At 38.7% G+C, this 18523-nt stretch overlaps 1 protein-coding gene and 1 pseudogene across 1 annotated transcript; one reads left to right on the top strand and one right to left on the bottom strand.

Moving 5' to 3' along the window:
* Positions 1–7644: 7644 nt before the first annotated feature.
* On the bottom strand, positions 7645–8422 carry LOC110572151 (melanoregulin-like). The gene is made up of 2 exons (XM_021680412.1): positions 8078–8422; positions 7645–7941 (listed from the first exon to the last, which is right to left on the bottom strand). Exons 1-2 carry the CDS (start codon positions 8420–8422, stop codon positions 7645–7647), a joined length of 642 nt encoding a protein of 213 aa, XP_021536087.1.
* A 4028-nt stretch (positions 8423–12450) lies between these two features.
* On the top strand, positions 12451–18378 carry LOC110572136 (annotated as a pseudogene).
* Positions 18379–18523: the final 145 nt, after the last annotated feature.

Here is an 18523-nt window from a genome sequence, read left to right as displayed (position 1 = left end):
CTTGACTCATTCTTGGATATTTGGAGGGTTATCACAGGAAGTTCTTCCATTTAATTGAAATGTTTTTCAAGTTTAATGATGGTAATTCACTACATAATTTAATTTGTTTAAAGTATGAGGAAAACTAAAGGAACAGTGATTTAAACCACACAAATCATGTTAGAGGACCTCCACCTTTGGGAGGTTAAAATATGCTTGTTTGAAAACCACTCAGCCGCAGTTTCGTGACTGCCTGTCTTGCTGGCCATGGAGTCCCTTTGCACCAGAGGTTGGACTGCAGAGAACTTCCGTAGCTGTTTTGTTTTGTTTTGTTTTGTTTTGGCTATGCATCATCTGAAGCTGTGTTTTAGTTTGTCAGGATAGTCTTTCCTTGGAAGCTCACTTTATTTTATCATGTTCAGATAGTGAATACTTCTATCTTTTGCAGAAATCCAGTTTAGTGGAGTCATGTTATAGCAAGCATTATTTTAATATAAGAAGTAGTCCATATTATTAGCGATGGTATTATGACATTTTATATTAGTTACGGTCTTGAAGGACATTGAAAATCTGTATGCAAGAGGCATACTTATGTTGTTACTCAGAGATGACATCACCCACTAATTGTCCTTTGGTTTAAATATTTGATTCTTTGCTTATAAAAAGAGTATATCTGTGACTGTATTCTCTTTTGTCAAATTCAGTATTTACTGTTGTCAAATAGATCAGCCACAGTGTTAAATTCCTGATCTCTTATAAGGCTGAAATTTTCCAGTATGTAGAAAAGGGGAAAAGGGTAGTAAATTGCATAATTACAGAGATGAACCCTGTACTAGTGAGAAAATAAAAAATGTCAAGAAATAATTCACTAAATTTTCAAATTTCCTGTAATTTTCCATTAGTATCCATCATATATTCCTCTGCCTTATCACAATGAAGATAGGAATCCATAATACCCATTCAACAAATTTAAGAAACTCACAACTTAGAAGTACAGTCTTCAACTATGTTGAATGCTGCCAAGAAGTGAAATAAGATGATGAATGATGTTCATTTTAAAATGCTGCATACAACTGTATAAGGAACACATTGGAAAACCTAGAGGAAATGGATAATTTCCTAGAAAAACATAAATGATGGAAAGTGACCCAAGATGAAATTTAAAATGTTAGATTGATTATCAAATGAGAACATAAAAGTGAGTTTGTTTAAAGTGAGTTTTTAAATCCATAATTTAAAAAGTACTTGGGGTGCCAGAGTGGCACAGTCTGTTAAGTGTCCTACTCTTGGTTTCTGCTCAGGTCCTGATCTCAGGGGCTCTGTGCTCGGCGCAGAGTCTGCTTGTGATTCTTTCTCCCTCTCCCTCTACCCTTCCCCCCCCCCCTGCACGCCTACTCTCTCTCTCTCTCTCAAATAAATCTTAAAAATAAAAAGTACTAAGATTGCAAGAAAAATAATTCCAATGTTATTTAAATTATCCCCAATTTTTTATATAGGAAAAACTTCCCAACTCATTTGATATCGTTATATAACATGAATATGAAAAGCTGATAAGCATAAACTCAGAGCAATCTCACTTATACATATCAATGAAAATTCTAAAAACAGCAGTTAAGAAAAAAAAAGGTTAATATACCATGGCAAAGAGAACTGTACTCCAGGAATTGAGTATTTTGATCAGTAAATCTATTAACACAATCAATTATATAAATGAATTAAGAAAACATGATCATACCAATAGATGCTGAAAGAACTATTGCTAAGATTTAATAGCCATACCTAATCAGGATTCTTCAGTAAAATAGAAGTTGAAGGAAACTATTTAAACACAATGAAGGTTATTTATGAAAAGCCTACAAGTATTTAAAATCAAATTCTTCCATTTAAAATCAGGAACTAGCAGGAATGAATGCTTACTGTCATTAGATGATATTAAAAATTTTCTTGGATGATCCAGTGAATGTGACAAGATTAAAAAGTGAAATAATCAGTATAAATATAGGAAAATAGAAAACTCTGTTGATGTAATTATATACCTAGGAAACCACAGAGACTAGGAAAAACAGAACTAAAGAGAGATTTTGTAAGGTATTTGGAAACAAGATGAATCTACAAAATTTAGTAGCAATAAGCACCCTGAAATGCTAATGGGAAAAATATTTAATTCACAATAGCGAAACTTACCAAGAAAGGTAAAAGACCATGGAGGGGGTACCTATGAAAATGTTATTAAAAGAAATTGAATGACATTTAAACACATGAAAAAAAAACTTGCTAGTGTAAAAATATAAATCTTTTAAAATAATATATGGGCGCCTGGGTGGGTCAGTTAAGTGTCCAACTCTTGATCTCAGCTCGGGTCTTGATCTCAGGGTTGTGAGCTCAGGTTCCACGTTGGGCTCCACACTATGCATGGAGCCTACCTAAAAAAAGATAAAAAATAAAATTAATATATAAATCTAATTAAATTCACATTAGAATCCCAAGATTATTTAAAAATTGGATTAAATTAACGTTCATATAGAAGAATAGTCAGAAAATTCTACCCCAAAAAAAAGACTATTGAGAGGAATTTTACTCACCAGATATCACCATATACTATAAACCCATCAGAATCAAGTTAGGTTTTTTTTTGTTTTTTTTTATTTATTTGACAGAGTGAGAGAGGGAACACAAGCAGGGGAAGTGGGAGAGGAAGAAGCAGGCTTCCCGCTGAGCAGGGAGCCTGATACGGGGCTCAATCCCAGGACCCTGGGATCACGACCCGAGCCGAAGGCAGATGCTTAACAACTGAGCCATGCAGGCACCCCTCAAGTCAGTTAATATAAGAAAAGCAATTGCATTAAATAAGAATAAACAAGATTGATAGAAAAGAATTGAGACTCCAGATATTTATGAACATTCAATATATGACAAGTGTGTTTCAATTCAAAGAAAACAAAATTGGATTCCCAATTTACACTAAAGGCTTTGATGTGACATATAAAATGATGTTTAAAATCATTTTAAAGGTAGAGAGTGGGAGCTGGGGGAGAGGGAGAGAAAATAGACTAATGATGGGGAAAACCTATGTAGCAAAAATTAACAATTTTTGTGATAAAGGGTAGAGTTAAATATTAATATAAATATGGAGGAAATTGCAATGTGGGTTACAAAGAGTTAACATCTATACTATACTAACATGTATACTATAAGATATAGTGATAATATATACTATAAAATGAGCACTTACAGGAAAACACAACACAAAAATGTGGATACATAAAGACATAATCATAGAAAAGTAAATCCAAATGACCAAAATGTATAAAATTATGCTCAAGCTCACTAGTAATCAAGGAAATGCAAATAAAGCATTAGAGGATTGTCATTTTATACCCCATTAGATGGTCACATATCAAAGGAACAATACCTATTGTTGGTGAGGATTTTGGAGTAGGGGAGCAAGTACCCTTGATAAGAAATATGGATCGTTACAGATTTTTTGGAAAATAACTTGGTAACACTTTAGAAAAAATATATGTCACAGAAATCTTACAGAAATAAAATCAGTATGTATGGGGATATATATATATATATTTTTTTTTAAGATTTATTTGTCAGAGAGAGAGATTGAGAGTACAAGCAGGGGGACTGGCAGGCAGAGGGAGAAGGAGAAGTAGGCTCGATCCCAGGACCCTGGGATTATGATCTGAGCTGAAGGCAGGCGCTTAACTGACTGAGCCACTCAGGCGTCCCTATATATGTTTTTTATTTCAACATTGATCTTAGTGGAAAATCCAAATTAGAACTATATTAATCAACTCAGCATTTCTATGCAGTACTGAAAAAAGCAAAATGAAGTATGGCATGTTTAATCCCCAAACCCCTTTATATGATAATAAATTTCTGTGTATATATATACACACTTGTATGTATGTTTGGGTCTTGTGTATATGCATATATGTTGGTATATGATTTTATGAGTGTGGAGAAAAATAGGGATGAAATCTAATGAGGATGACATTATTTGTCTGGAGAGGGTGGGTGAGGTAAAGATGGGAATTTGAGTGGGAGAAAGAGGAGAGAGTAAGCAAAAAAGAGAAAAAAGTACTAAATTCCATGTATGATATCCCATTTTGAATTACCTAAACGTGTGTATACACTGTAAGAAAATGTAAACCATTAACTGGTATTGATAACATGAAGGTCATTGATGACCTTACCCAGAGCAGTTTTAGTTAAGTGGGACAAAGAATGAGGTAAAATTCCTATTACAGCAGTTTTAATAATAAATAAGTGGTAAGATAGCAGACTACAATAAACTGTTTACTGAAATCATGCCAATAAAAATAAACCCCAAAAATGAGTAAAATATAATAAACAATAGAGAGCAAAAAAAAAGTGATAAAGAGAATCACTACGTGTTACCCTGTGAATGAGGCAAATGAGGCCTCTGTATATTGGCCCCTGGGTTGTTTATTAGCTCAAAAGCCCACTGGCATATCAAAATTTTACACATCCATTTGTTTTAAACATAGCTTAATCAGAGTTTTAGCTATTTAGAGCTTGGCTGCTTTATATACCCTATGAAACTGTGCCTAAAATCGGCTTGCCGATTGGGTTATAAAGACCCTAACCTGCTGCAGCTCTTTAGAATTCTGACCCAGAGACTCCCCGCCATGCTGCTGAGTGACATCATACAAAACCACCTAGACACATAAGCCCTCTTTCTGATGCCTTTCTCCTCCAGGAGGTCCCTTGCCCTCCTCCCCTTCTGAATGACGGCCTCCTAGTCTTAAGCCTCTGGATGGTCTGATGGTATTGGGGCCCTACCCCAGTACGCAAACCTTCAAAATATCACCCAAATAAAGCTTGTGTGTGCTACTGCCACCTCATGGCCATATTTTCCTCCTGTGATCAGCCTTGAAATGCTCAAACTCACCCCCTTTCACTAGATAATAAAGTAAAAATTCACGAGGAAGATATACCAATTCTAAAATTGTAGATCCCTAATAATATGTCTTCAAAATAAATAAGGCCAAAATTAATGGAATTATAGAGTAATTGATAAATACACAAATACACAGAAATTTTAACACATCATTTTTAGTAATTGACTAAATGGACTTAAACTTAGTAAGGCTATATAGATGATATAGAACTATAATCAACAATTAAATTATCCCTATTCTCTTCAAGTAAACTTTAAATATTTACAAAAGTTGACCAGATATTAGGCCTAAAGTTATCACACTTTATTTTTTTTAATTTTATTTTATTATGTTATGTTTTCTTTTTATTTTTAAAGAATTTTTTTTAATTTATTCATTTGAGACAGAGAGATACAGAGCGAGAGAGAGAGCAGGAGCAGTGGGGAGGGGCAGAGGAAGAGGGAGAAGCAGACTCCCTGCTGAGCAGGGAGCCCGATGTGGGGCTCAAACTCAGGACCTGGACATCATGACCTGAGCCAAGGTCAGACGCTTAACCATCTGAGCCACCCAGGTGCCCCTTTATTATGTTATGTTAATCACAATACATTACATCACTAGTTATTGATGTAGTGTTCCATGATTCATTGTTTGCGTATAACACCCAGTGCTCCATGCAGTGCATGCCCTCCTTAATACCCATCACCGGGCTAACCCATCCTCCCACCCCCTCCCCTCTACAACACTCAGTTTGTTTCTCAGAGTTCATAGACTCTCATGGTTCATCTATCCCTCTGATTTCCCCTGCTTCATTTTTCCCTTCCTTCTCCTAATGTCCTCCATGCTATTTCTTATGTTCCACAAATAAGTGAAACTATATGATAATTGACTTTCTCTGCTTGACTTATTTCACTTAGCATAATCTCCTCCAGTCCCTTCCATGTTGATGTAAAAGTTGGGTATTCTTCCTTTCTGATGGCTGAGTAATATTCCATTGTATATATGGACCACATTTTCTTCTTTTTTTTAAAAAAGATTTATTGGGTTTTTTTGTTCGTTTTGTTTTTATTTGTTTCACTATTTGTACGTTTATCTCGCAAGAGCCTACAGAAGTGAGGGAAATTGTCTGCAGTCTAATTTTAAACAACATGAGAGAGAGGTTAAGCGTTAAATATAAAAAACAAAACTTTTAGCTTACTTACTGTACTAGAAAGAATCTTCCTGAAACATGTCAGTTAAATTGGTCTGCAATGCATTAAGAAATGAGGAACATGTATCTCCTCTAAGAAATATTTCAAACATTGTGCACACTATCAAAAGAGCTGGTCAGCAAGTTTTTAAGTCACAATCCCCTGGACAAACTAAAGACAAGTTACCTTTTACCTGAAGTCAGAAGAGCAAAGTCTGTAGGAGTAAAAATATTGCCAGTGTTCTCAGCAATCTACCCATACATCTGACAGGTTCTGAAAGTCTATTCAATAATGTGAACCATGATTTATTTCCTGGCAAGCTCCTTGCTCAAGTGGCAAGTAACTTCCGAGGCTGGACTTCTCAGTCTGTGGAGAGAGAAGTAAGCCGTATTGGCAGCATTGCTCCAGCTTGAAAATTCTCTTCCGAATGGGAAGAGAGTCCAGCAATGACCTTCCTTGCAACACCGCCCGCACACGCAGAGCTGCAAGTCTGCACTGCGGGTCTCTGGGCAGGTGCGACTCTCAGCCACTAAGCCAAAAGCAGATTAAAGAGAAGAGAAGGAAGTGGAGGTCAAACATTTCAGTTGATAGCTGCTATAACATAGCAAGGGCTTGTGGTCTAGAAATGGATGAGATGTCAAAATGAGGTAACCAGGTATTGATAATGTTGAGAATTTAAGATGCAAGTCCCACCACTGAAGATGGAGCTTTTTGACATGGCGCTGCAGGGAGTTCTGCCTGGGATCGATCTATTTGGAAGTCCCTTCTGGGCAGCACTGTTAGATATTTCTATTATCTGCTACATCGGAACCTCTGAATAATCATGACTTATACTCAAGATGATGCCTCTGACACCTGCAAGGTTCTGAAAGATCTTCCAAATCAAAGAAAGGTCATATAATGCCTGGTATTATTTTGGCATTAGTCTATATTATATAACGATTACTTAAAATTTGGTAATCTATATTTGGGCTCAATGATAGCTCTATCAATCTTACTGTTTTCTTACCTAGAACATCCCATTCTCCCAATAGGCTTATGTACAACCAAAACCAAAGTGGGGACAGTGAGTTCTTGAAATCTAATCAGCCAGGAGGAAAGATCCCACTGGCCAACTCCCTGATACAAGATCACCAGTGTATCTCAACGCAACCTGAATACTTACAGTAACATCCTCTTGAAGACCAAATATTCCAAGCCCTTAGTTTTTTTTTTAAAGATGATTTTTTTTTTTAAGATTTTATTTATTTGTGAGAGAGAGAATGAGAGACAGAGAGCATGAGAGGGAGGAGGGTCAGAGGGAGAAGCAGACTCCCCGCTGAGCAGGGAGCCCGATGCGGGACTCGATCCCGGGACTCCAGGATCATGACCTGAGCTGAAGGCAGTCGCCTAACCAACTGAGCCACCCAGGCGCCCAGGCCCTTAGTTTTTTATAGGATTTAGAATCATTTTTCACTTAGCTACCCCTCCACTTGCTTACTGTCTTCTATATGCATTTGTCCAACTTGGGTTGGCTGTTGAGTACCAGTTGAGGGGAATTCCAATTCTGCCTCCTCGACTCTCCTTTAAGGACTTGGAAATGGAAGGTAGTGCAGTTCTTTCTGGCCATCTGCCAGGCTTGAGACTCCAGGCTTCTTGGGGTAAGTTCGACTGGCAATTTTAAAGAACTCTTCTGCTGCATCAAGAGCAATGAGACAATCCACGACAAAGAGGTATCTCTCCGAGAGCTCCCAGCTTGTTGGAAAAATACTGGTTTCTTCAGCCCGTTTTAACAATATCTCCCGCGCTTTCCTTGTGTTTTTAGAATCACTGATGGTGCTGAGTTTCGTCACTGACAACAGAGTCGGCTTCCTTTTGAAAACCTTTTAGTCCTTCCGAGAGTCTACACCGAGTTTCACTGTCTCTCTTACAAACCGTATTTCTTCCAATCTGCCTCTTCTTGGACAGCGGCTCCTAACTGGCCAATCACGCTCATCTAATTCAATCCATGACGTACACTAAATCCTCTAAAATGCGTTTCCATCTATTTCTCACTCCCCTCTGAATCTGCCGCAGGGTGTAGATATCGTAGATGAGTTTTTGCCACTCCTCTGAATCTTTGGCCTGCTGATTTAAAATGACTATCAAATTGTACAGGATTCTGTCGTCATCTGCCTCTGTGTGGGACACATCGTGGGGCATGCTCCACAAATTCTTTTCATCATCTCTTGCCAGAGTTGCTCCAAACGAAGAATAGGGATTGCTATCACTGACCAGGGGCTCTTTCTCGGGTGTGGCTGGCTCCTCCAGGCACCGGCAGGGGTAGCAGCAGCACACGGTCCTCAGCCAGTCCCGCGGCCCCATGGGGAGCGAGGTGCCCGGCGTCGCCCGCACACGTGGAGGCAGGCCGTGGCGGCGAGCGAGCGTGGCTGGGGCGCAGCCACCCGGCCGACGTCCAGCTGCGGGGACGGTCGGGGCCGGGCGTCACGGGCTGGTCCGTGCGAATGGACCACATCTTCTTTATCCATTCATCTGTTGAAGGGCATCTCTGCTCTTTCCACAGTTTGGCTGTTGCAGACATTGCTGCTATGAACACTGGGATGCATATGGCCCTTTTCACTACATCTGTGTCTTTGGGGTAAATACCCAGGAGTGCAATTGCTGGGTCATAGGGTAGCTCTATTTTTAATTATTTTGAGGAAGCTCCACACTGTTTTCCAAAGTGGCTGTACCAACTTTCATTCCCACCAAGAGTGTAAGAGGGTTCCCCTTTCTCCACAACCTCTCCAACATTTGTTGTTTCTTGCCCTGTCAATTTTTGTCATTCTAACTGGTGTAAGGTGGTATCTCAATGTAGTTTTGATTTGAATTTCCCTGATGGCTAATGATGATGAACATTTTTTCATGTGTCTGTTGGCCATTTGTATGTCTTCTTTTGAGAAGTGTCTGATCATGTATTCTGTCCATTTTTTGACTTGATTATTTGTTTATTGGGTGTTGAGTTTGAGAAGTTCTTTATAGATCTTGGATACCAGCCCTTTGTCTGTAGTGTAATTTGCAAATATCTTCTCCCATTCTGTGGGTCGCCTCTCTGTTTTGTTGACTGTTTCCTTTGCTGTGCAGAAGCTTTTTATCTTGATGAAGTCCCAAAAGTTCATTTTCGCTTTTGTTTCCTTTGCCTTGGAGACGTGTTTTGAAAGAAGTTGCTGTGGCCGATGTCAAAGAGGTTATTGCCTATGTTCTCCTCTAGGATTTTGATGGATTCCTGTCTCACATTGAGGTCTTTCATCCATTTTGAGTTTATCTTTGTGTATGGTGTTAGAGAATGGTCGAATTTCATTCTTCTGCATGTGGCTGTCCAATTTTCCCAGCACCATTTATTGAAGAGACTGTCTTTTTTCCATTGCATATTTTTTCCTGCTTTTGTCGAAGATTATTTGACCATAGAGTCAAGGGATGCAAGGGTGGTTCAACATTCACAAATCAATCAATGTGATAGAACACATTAATAAGAGGAGAGAGAAGAACTATATGGTCCTCTCAATTGATGCAGAAAAAGCATTTGACAAAATACACATCCTTTCCTGATTAAAACTCTCCAGAGTATAGGGATAGAGGGAACATTCCTCAAGTTCATAAAATCCATCTATGAAAAATCCACAGCGAATATCATCCTCAATGGGGAAAAGCTGAGAGCCTTTCCCTTAAGATCAGGAACACGTCTAGGATGCCCACTTTTGCCACTCTTGTTCAACATAGTACTAGAAGTCCTAGCAACGGCAATCAGACAACAAAAAGAAATAAAAGGTATTCAAATTGGCAAAGAAGAAGTCAAACTCTCTCTTTTCGCAGATGACATGATACTTTATGTGGAAAACCCAAAAGATTCCACCCCCAAATTACTAGAACTCATACAACAATTCAGTAATGTGGCAGGATATAAAATCGATGCACAGAAATCAGTTGCTTTCTTAAACACTAACAATGCAACTGTAGAAAGGGAAATTAGAGAAACGATTCCATTTACAGTAGCACCAAAAACCATAAGATACCTCGGAATAAACCTAACCAAAGAGGTAAAGGATCTACACTCTAGGAACTACGGAACACTCATGAAAGAAATTGTAGAAGACACAAAAAGATGGAAAAACATTCCATGCTCATGGATTGGAAGAATAAACATTGTTAAAATGTCTATGCTACCCAGAGCAATCTATACCTTCAATGCCATCCCAATCAAAATTCCAATGACATTTTTCAAAGTGCTGCAACAAACAATCCTAAAATTTGTATGGAATCAGAAAAGATCCCAAATCGCCAAGGAAATGTTGAAAAAGAAAAACAAAGCTGGAGGCGTCACGTTGCCCGATTTCAAGCTATATTACAAAGCTGTGATCACCAAGACAGCATGGTACTGGCACAAAAACAGACATATAGACCAATGGAACAGAACAGAGAGCCCAGATATGGACCCTCAACTCTATGGTCAAGTTATCACATTTTAAAATTCATGTATAGACAACAAAGCACTAGTATTAGAAATCAATAACAAAACGGTTTTCCAGGGGTGCCTGGGTGGCTCCATCAATTAAGCATCTGCCTTTGGCTCAGGCCATGATCCCAGGGTCCTGGGATCGAGTCCTGCATCGGGCTTCTTGCTCAACAGGGAGCCTGCTTCTCCTTCTCCCTCTGCTCCTCCTCTCTCTCTCATAAATTTAAAAATAAATAAATAAATAGATAAATAAATAAATAGGTGATCCAAAAGAGATACATAAATTTTAGAAATTAAAAACAAAATCCCAAATAATTTATGGAACTAAGAAGTAATTATACTAAAATTAGAACATATTTAAAATTGGATGAAGAGGAAAAGATTATAGACCAATAGGTATGCTATATACCTGAAGCAGTACTTTAAGGGACATTTACCAGAAGCAATTCACATTCATGAGAAGGACAACAACATACATTTACAGTCTTGTCCAAATTCTATGTTAGCTTTTCTACGCTCTGTCATAATACAGTCCAAAGAGACCTGGACTGTCTGGACATTCTGTTCATTATATGGATCAGTTAAATCAGACTGGGTGAATAAGAAATGGCAAGTATGTTGGACACCTGGGACACACGCAACCCTGAGAGTAAAAGAAAACCCTTTGAAGATGAAGGGACCTACCACATCAATAGAAATTTTAAGGGTCCAGTGGTCTGCGGTAGGTTTTAAATAAAGGACAAACTATTGCATCTTGTATTCCCACCGTGAAGAAGGAAGCACAGTGTCTCATAGGTCTCTTTGGGTTCTGGCAGTAGCATAGTCCAAACTTAGGAGTACTGCTCTTACACATTTGCGGAGGGACTCAGAAGGCTGCCAGCTTTGACAGGAGCTTAGAGTAGGAAAGGGCTCTGCAGCAGGTCCAAGCCACAGTACAAGCAGCCCTACCACTTGGGCCATACAATCCAGCAGACTCAATCCAGACATTAAAGATACATACAGTGGGAAAGACACCATGTGGAGTGTACGGCAAACTGCAATAGGAGGAATCACAACATAGTCCTATGGGGTTCTCTAGCAAGGCCATGCCAGCTGCTCATAATTATACATCATATTGTATAGTATAATTATACATCTTAATAATACTGGATTCACCTGGCAATGGGTATTGAGTGACCATGTGACTAGAACTTCTCATAATGAGCTTGGTTTTGTTAGACTACCGAGTTCATAAGGACAACTTGGCCCCATAGCAAACCATCATATGATGGAAGTAGCACATCAAGGATCAGGCAAGAGAAGTACTACAGGGCACAAGTAAACAGTATGAGCAGGTGGCCCAGGTCCTCACATCATCAAAAACTATTTCACTAGTTTCTCTCCCTCAGCTTGCAACTATGGTTGTATAGGTATTCCCATATTGCTTAGGGAGGAAAAAGTTTGTTCAACTTGGTTTATTGAAAGTTCAGCTCAAGATGTGGATGCAAGCCAAAATTGTATGGCTGCCTACTTTAGCTCTGGTAAGGTATCAAAAAATAACATCCTTCCAGTAGTCAGAACTTTGGACTGTGTACCTTGTTACTCATTTTGCATGTATAGAGAGGTGGCCCAGAGTAAGAATGTACTCATATATTCATAGCCAGATGGCTTGGTTGATAGGTCAGGGGTTGGAAGGAAAAAACTTGGAAAATTGAAAGACAAAGAAATCTGGGAAAGAGGCATATGGATGAAACTATGGAAATAGATAAGATATGAAGATCTTTGTATCACATATTAACTCTTACAGAGGGTATCTACCAGCAACCAAGGCAACAAAATGATTCAGTCAATTGATGTCCGCCAGCTTCTTCCATTGGCCACCTAAGTACTGGCACAATTGTGCATAAATGTTGTGGCAGGGATGGAAGCTATAAAGAAGCCCAAACAGCAGAAGTTCCTTCTGACCAAGGCTGATGGAGCTACTGCTGCTGCTGAATGTCCAACCTGCCAGTAACAGAGAACAACCCTGAGGCCTCAATATGGCACTATCCTTCAAGAAGACCATTTAGTCACATGGTGGCAAGTTGAATATATTGAATCCCTCCCATTTAGGAAAGAGAGCAATTATCTTGACTGGAACTGAGACTTATTCTGAGTATGGGCTTGCTTTCCTGCTCATATGGCCTCAAACAGTACCACTATCCAAGGGCTAACAGAGTGACCCACAAACATGGAATCCTGGTCATCATTACATTGGACCAAGGAAGACACTTTATAGCACAGTAGTTGCAGCAGTGGACACATGACAGTGTGAATGAGTGATCCAGCAAAAATCATAAAATCATTACAGCCAGAACCTGCCAAACTGATGGAGTGATAGAAAAAGCTTTAGACGCCCTTTGAAGCTACACGTATGGCACGCTAGCATACACTCTAGATCAATGACCATTATATGGTCCCATGTCTCCAGCAGACAGAGGATTAAGGGTAGAAGAGAGAGTGGTACATTTACCATCATTCACAATGACCCGCTTGGGAAATTTTTGCTTCTTATCTCTCTCACTCCTGTTACAAATTCGAAGGAGAGAGGAATATGGTTGGCACATTCCAAGTGATCCACTGGGGGATCTTTAGGTAATCTTTTGTTCAGTTTTGATGGCACAATTGAAGTAGACAAGTGCAGTACCATGGCTGAGCATGACATTCTTTGTTCAGTAGAGGAGGAATAATGACCTGGGCTAAGGCCACTCAGGGATGATGATCTGGGTCACCCTGCCAGATAAGTGACAGAGACCAGCAGAAGTGTGAGCTGAGGGTAAGAGAAATGTAGAACAGATAGTATGTGGATAGTAGAGGAGGGAGATAATCAATTGAGGGTGCAAGACCAGCTGCAGAGGTAAGGGGCTATAGTTCATTCCATTAATGTTCCTTTCATAAATTTCCCCAGCAAAAGAAAAGAATCCTGGAGGAGCTTTTCCTAGATGGGAGTGAAATTATATGGAACAATAGATCCAAAGATCCAAATGGCACAAGGGGTGGTGATGTGTAGCCAATGTCCTCCTTTCAGGACCGAGGCACTCATTCCCCTGACTGCTTTGAGTGTTGTCTGTTGAGGGATCACAACCAAGACCCTCCTTAAGAATTGCCTTCAGACAAAAGGAACTGTGTAGCCCAAATTACACTACCTCCCTGGGGGCAGTACACATCCAGTACTACTTCATTGGAATTGATGTGAACTATTGCCAGTAATATTTTAAGTAATATGTTGTCAGTGAAAGAAAAAAGAAAACTTTAAAAAAAAGATTTTATTTATTTATTTGTGAGAGAGCAAGTGAGAGAGAGAGCACGAGTTATGGGGGAGGGGCAAGAGAGAGGGAGAAGCAGACTCCCTGCTGAGCAGGGAGCCTGGCGTGGGGCTCGATCCCAGGACTTTGGGATCATGACCTGAGCTGAAGGCAGATGCCTAACCAACTGAGCCACTCAGGCGCCCCAGAAAATAAAAAAACTTGAGATGAACTGATACAGAATGGAACTGTTGGAAGACTGTTGGTAAGAGCAGAGGAAATAATGATGATGTGGTCAATGTGGCCCCTGATATTCAGAGAGCTAGCTGAGAGAGGTGGATTTGAGGCCCAGATGGGACACTGGCCAGTAATAATACATCTGGGTTTCAGTTTTCTCATGTAGATGAGGCAGGTTAGATTAAATGATCACCAGGTGTCTTCCTGCTCCTGTATTCTGTAATTCTAAAGTCCTCTGCCCAACATACAAACAAACAGCATGAGGGAACAATGCTTTAAACCTGTAACTAGCTTACTAATAGAAGATTATTCTTTAATACAATGATACAAATGGTTATCTAAAACCTAGAGATTCCTACACCATGAAGTAATTCTTTTTTTTTTTTAAGATTTTATTTATTTATTTATTTGAGAGAGAGGGAGAGAGAGAGAGACTGAGCGCACAAGCAGGGGGGAGGGGCAGAGGGAGAGGGAGAAGCAGGCTCCCCACTGAGCAGGGACTTGATCCCAGGAACCTGGGATCATGATCTGAGCTGAAGGCAGACGCTTAACCGACTGACCCATCCAGGTGCCCCACCATGAAGTAATTCTTATGTGTACATTCCAACAGACAATAACTCCTATGAACAAGCACAACAAAAATAATTGTTTTTATTAAAAATAATAGGACATTAAGAATACTCCCACCATGGGAGTATAATGTACAATATAAATTAATGTAGTAGCAAGGATATTAAATACAGTAGTCATTCCTTCCCTTAAACAAAGAAAGTCACTTAAACACAGTCTATTCAATTCTTTTATGAAAAGTATTGATGTTCCCTGATCCACACTTTCCTTCTGTGTCTCTCCTTGTGCAGTGAATGTTGGATTGGATACTTTACCACACGTTGCTATACTGTTCTCAAGATGCAGGCAGAGTAATATGCAAGAATTATGTTCTGTATTTAAACAGTTCATCTTAAAATAAATAAACAAGGAAAGTCCTAGGGGAAAAGGAGCATTGAGGGTAGTTAGCTCTACCAGATATTAAAAGATAACATAAAGCTACTAAAACTAAAATATTCTGTAACACATGGATGGCTCAGTCAGGCATCCAACTCTTGATTTCAGCTCAGGTCATGATCTCAGGGTAGAGGGATTGAACCCCGAATTGTTGAGCTTCACGCTCAGTGGGGAGTCTGCTTGAGATTCTCTCCCTCACCCTCAGCTCCTCCTCCCACTCTCTCTCTCTCTTTCAAATAAACATTTAAGAAAAATATTCTGGTATTAGTAGGTGAATAGATAAATCAGTGGAATAAAATAAAACTCCAGAAATAGACTCAAGTATATATGGAAATTTAATATGCAATACAGAAGACATCTTGAATCACAGAGGGAAAAGGATAGTTATTTTAATAACTACTACTTATTACAGGTTGAATTGTGTTCCCCCAAAAGATATGTTGAAGTCCTAATCCTCAATAAGTGGAAATAGCATCACTGCAGATGTAATTAGTTAAGTTAGGGTGAAGCTATACCGGAGTAGGCTGAGCCCCTAATCCAATATGACTAACAACCTAAGAAAGGGAAATTTGGACACAGAAACAGATATGCACAAAGGGAGGATGATGCAGAGACACACCAGGAGAAAGGCATGTAAAGACAGAGGCAGAGACTGGAGTGATAATCTACAAGCCAGAGAATGCTTGGAAGAGGCAAGGAAGTATCTATCTTCCCATGGAGGCTTTGGAGGGGACATGGCTCTGCTGACACCTTGATTTTGGACTTCCTAGTTTTCAGAACTATGAGAAAATAAATTTTTGTTGTTTTAAACCACCCAGTTTGTGGTACTTTGTTTCGGCATCTCTACCAAACTGATCCAGGATCAGATAACTGGATAATCATTTGGCAAAAGATAATGTTGAATCCATACCTCAGATCACATAACAGAATAAATTCTAAATGCATTAGAGAAGTAACAGTGAGAAATGAAACTATACAAGTGCTAAGGGAAAAATGAGTGAATTCCTTTCTAACCATGAATCAATATCTAGTAGCATAAAGGAAAAGATTCATATATTCAACTATATGAACAGAAAACTCTTTTGCTTAACAAAAGAAGCACAACTAGCAAAATCAAAAGACAAAAGAAAAACTGAAGAAAATATTTGTAATTTACATCACAGACAATTGACTATTCTCTTCCATGTAAAGAGCTTTTTAAAATAGAAAAGAGAAATACCAAAAATCACAAAGGACATGAACAGATAGTTTACAGAAAAAGAAAGGCAAATGACCTTTAAACCAATGAAAAAGATGCCCACTCACTCATAGTCAAAGAAATTTAAAATTTCACTGCAAAGCTATCTCTCATTTATCAGATTAGAAAAATCCCAAAGTTTGAAAATATATAAAACTTTTAAACTATATAAATGTTTTACATATCCAAAATTATGCATATATCTTGTTTAAAAGCAATTCTTAGAACTGAAAGCAAATAGAAATAAATAAATCTGTACATCAAAGTATATATATTATATAGTATAACTATATATGTAATTATATATATATAATTTCAAGGGGCTTTAGAATTCAGTACTTTTAGTAGACATCTTTGGTGAGATAAGTCTAAGGACAAAAAGAACTGCAAAATATCTTAAACTTAATTCAGTAATTATAAGTAATAATATTGGTATTGCTATTTTGAAATTTTTGAATATTATAAAATAAAGCTAATACCACATTAGTAATATTAGGAACCAAGATATTCAGTGTAAGAGAAAAAAGATAAAGGTAAAAGCCCTATGATGTTACATTTGAATTAGAAATAGCAACTCGATGTCATGTTTTTCATAGTTTTATTTTTATTTTATTTTATTTTATTTAAAGATTTTATTTATTTAACAGAGAGAGACACAGCGAGAGAGGGAACACAAGCAGGGGGAGTGGGAGAGAGAGAAGCAGGCTCTCTGCTGAGCAGAGAGCCCGATGTGGGGCTTGATCCCAGGACCCTGAGATCATGACCTGAGCCGAAGGCAGACACTTAACGACTGAGCCACCCAGGTGCCCCATAGTTTTATTTTTAAGTGATTAAAAACTATGATAACTTAGGAAACTTTTAAAAAAATATTTAGTTATTTTATAGAATTTATGTCCTATAATTGCATGGTTTTAAAATCACCAGTAATACTAATAGTAAAAACACTTTTTATAACATGTATTTTATTGTTTCTAAAACTTGTATTTTTTAGCAATGTTTACTGACAAGATCTAGATGCAATGATTCTCCAGCCATAGTGAGCATTCCTAACCTTCAGATTTTGGTTTTAACATACCCATTTTCATGGAAAGATACCAGTCTTTTGGAGACTAGCTGATTCCAGGTCTGTAGTAGGGAAAATGCATTTGAATCTGGGACAGCTTGTTATGACTGAAAGGAAGAAAGCATTCAAACACTATGGCATCATGTCTAAAGAGTACAAAATCAATTGTGAGGGATACCCAAGGACCATATTTGGGACAATTTGAGAATCAAAAAATCAATTGTGCTGGGCTGAAACACACTGCATATTTAAAAAAATCATAAGTTGAGGGAATACAGGGGACTTCTGGCTCTGGTGATGATATAACAGCTAGTATTCAACGTAATCACCAGCTGGGAACAACTACAGTACCTGGATACACGTCCTTCAGGTTACTTCCCAGCAGCTATCCTGTAGACTCAGAACCACGCTGCATACTATCCTCCTCACCAAATTGCGCAACTAAGACCAAGTCCTTGCTGGGCTGTTCAGGGTCCCATTCCAACTATGCCTGGTACTATCTGCCCAGCTGCTCCTAGACTACCATTGAATAGTGAGTCCAGTTTCTTTATAGGTTTCACGAGTCATGTCAACAGTGTGTTGCTAACACAACACAGTGGGTCCACCACTGCAGCAGCTGCTGTGGTAGCTATTCCTGCCGTCAGTGTTCTTCCACAGTATAAATATGCTGTAGGAGTTTGCAATCCTCAACAACGTCTTAATGTGAAGCCACAGGTTACCATGCAGCAGCCTGCTGTTAATGTACAAGGTCAGGAGCCTGTAACTACTTCCATGTTGGCATCTGCTCCTCCTCAAATACAAAACAAATTTGGGGAATGCTTCCTTTTAGTCAAGCCATGCACCCTACTGTTGCTGGTAAAAATCGCCAATGTGTTGTTGGAGAATCCAGAACCTCTCCATAGGCTTGAATCTCCAGTCTCTCTGATCTAAGGTTGCTGAAGCATTGGTGTACTACAAGCCCACCAAACTAAAAAGGCTTCCCAGGAAGCAATTAACAATGTCCTTGGAGTTCCAACTGCTTAAAATTGATCAAGGACCATGAATAGAAACACATGCTTCACCAAAGAAAAATATCTAAACACCAAAAAGCTTACCTATTATGGGGGAAAATTGCTAAATATAAAATAGATGCAAAAGAGGAAAAGAAACTTTGAACCTTGTGTACTGA

Source organism: Neomonachus schauinslandi, chromosome 2, assembly GCF_002201575.2.
Source record: "Neomonachus schauinslandi chromosome 2, ASM220157v2, whole genome shotgun sequence".
Taxonomy (NCBI): Eukaryota; Metazoa; Chordata; class Mammalia; order Carnivora; family Phocidae; genus Neomonachus; species Neomonachus schauinslandi.
Note: the sequence above shows the minus strand (reverse complement) of the source record. Positions and strands in the feature narration are given on the sequence as shown.

Bases quoted from the DNA above. Each gene is read 5' to 3' on its own strand.
- LOC110572151 (XM_021680412.1), bottom strand. From the start codon at position 8,422: ATGGGGCCGCGGGACTGGCTGAGGACCGTGTGCTGCTGCTACCCCTGC. The intron at 7,942-8,077 runs GTGTACGTCATG...AAGGACTAAAAG, and splicing joins AACGCATTTTAGAGGATTTA to GTTTTCAAAAGGAAGCCGAC.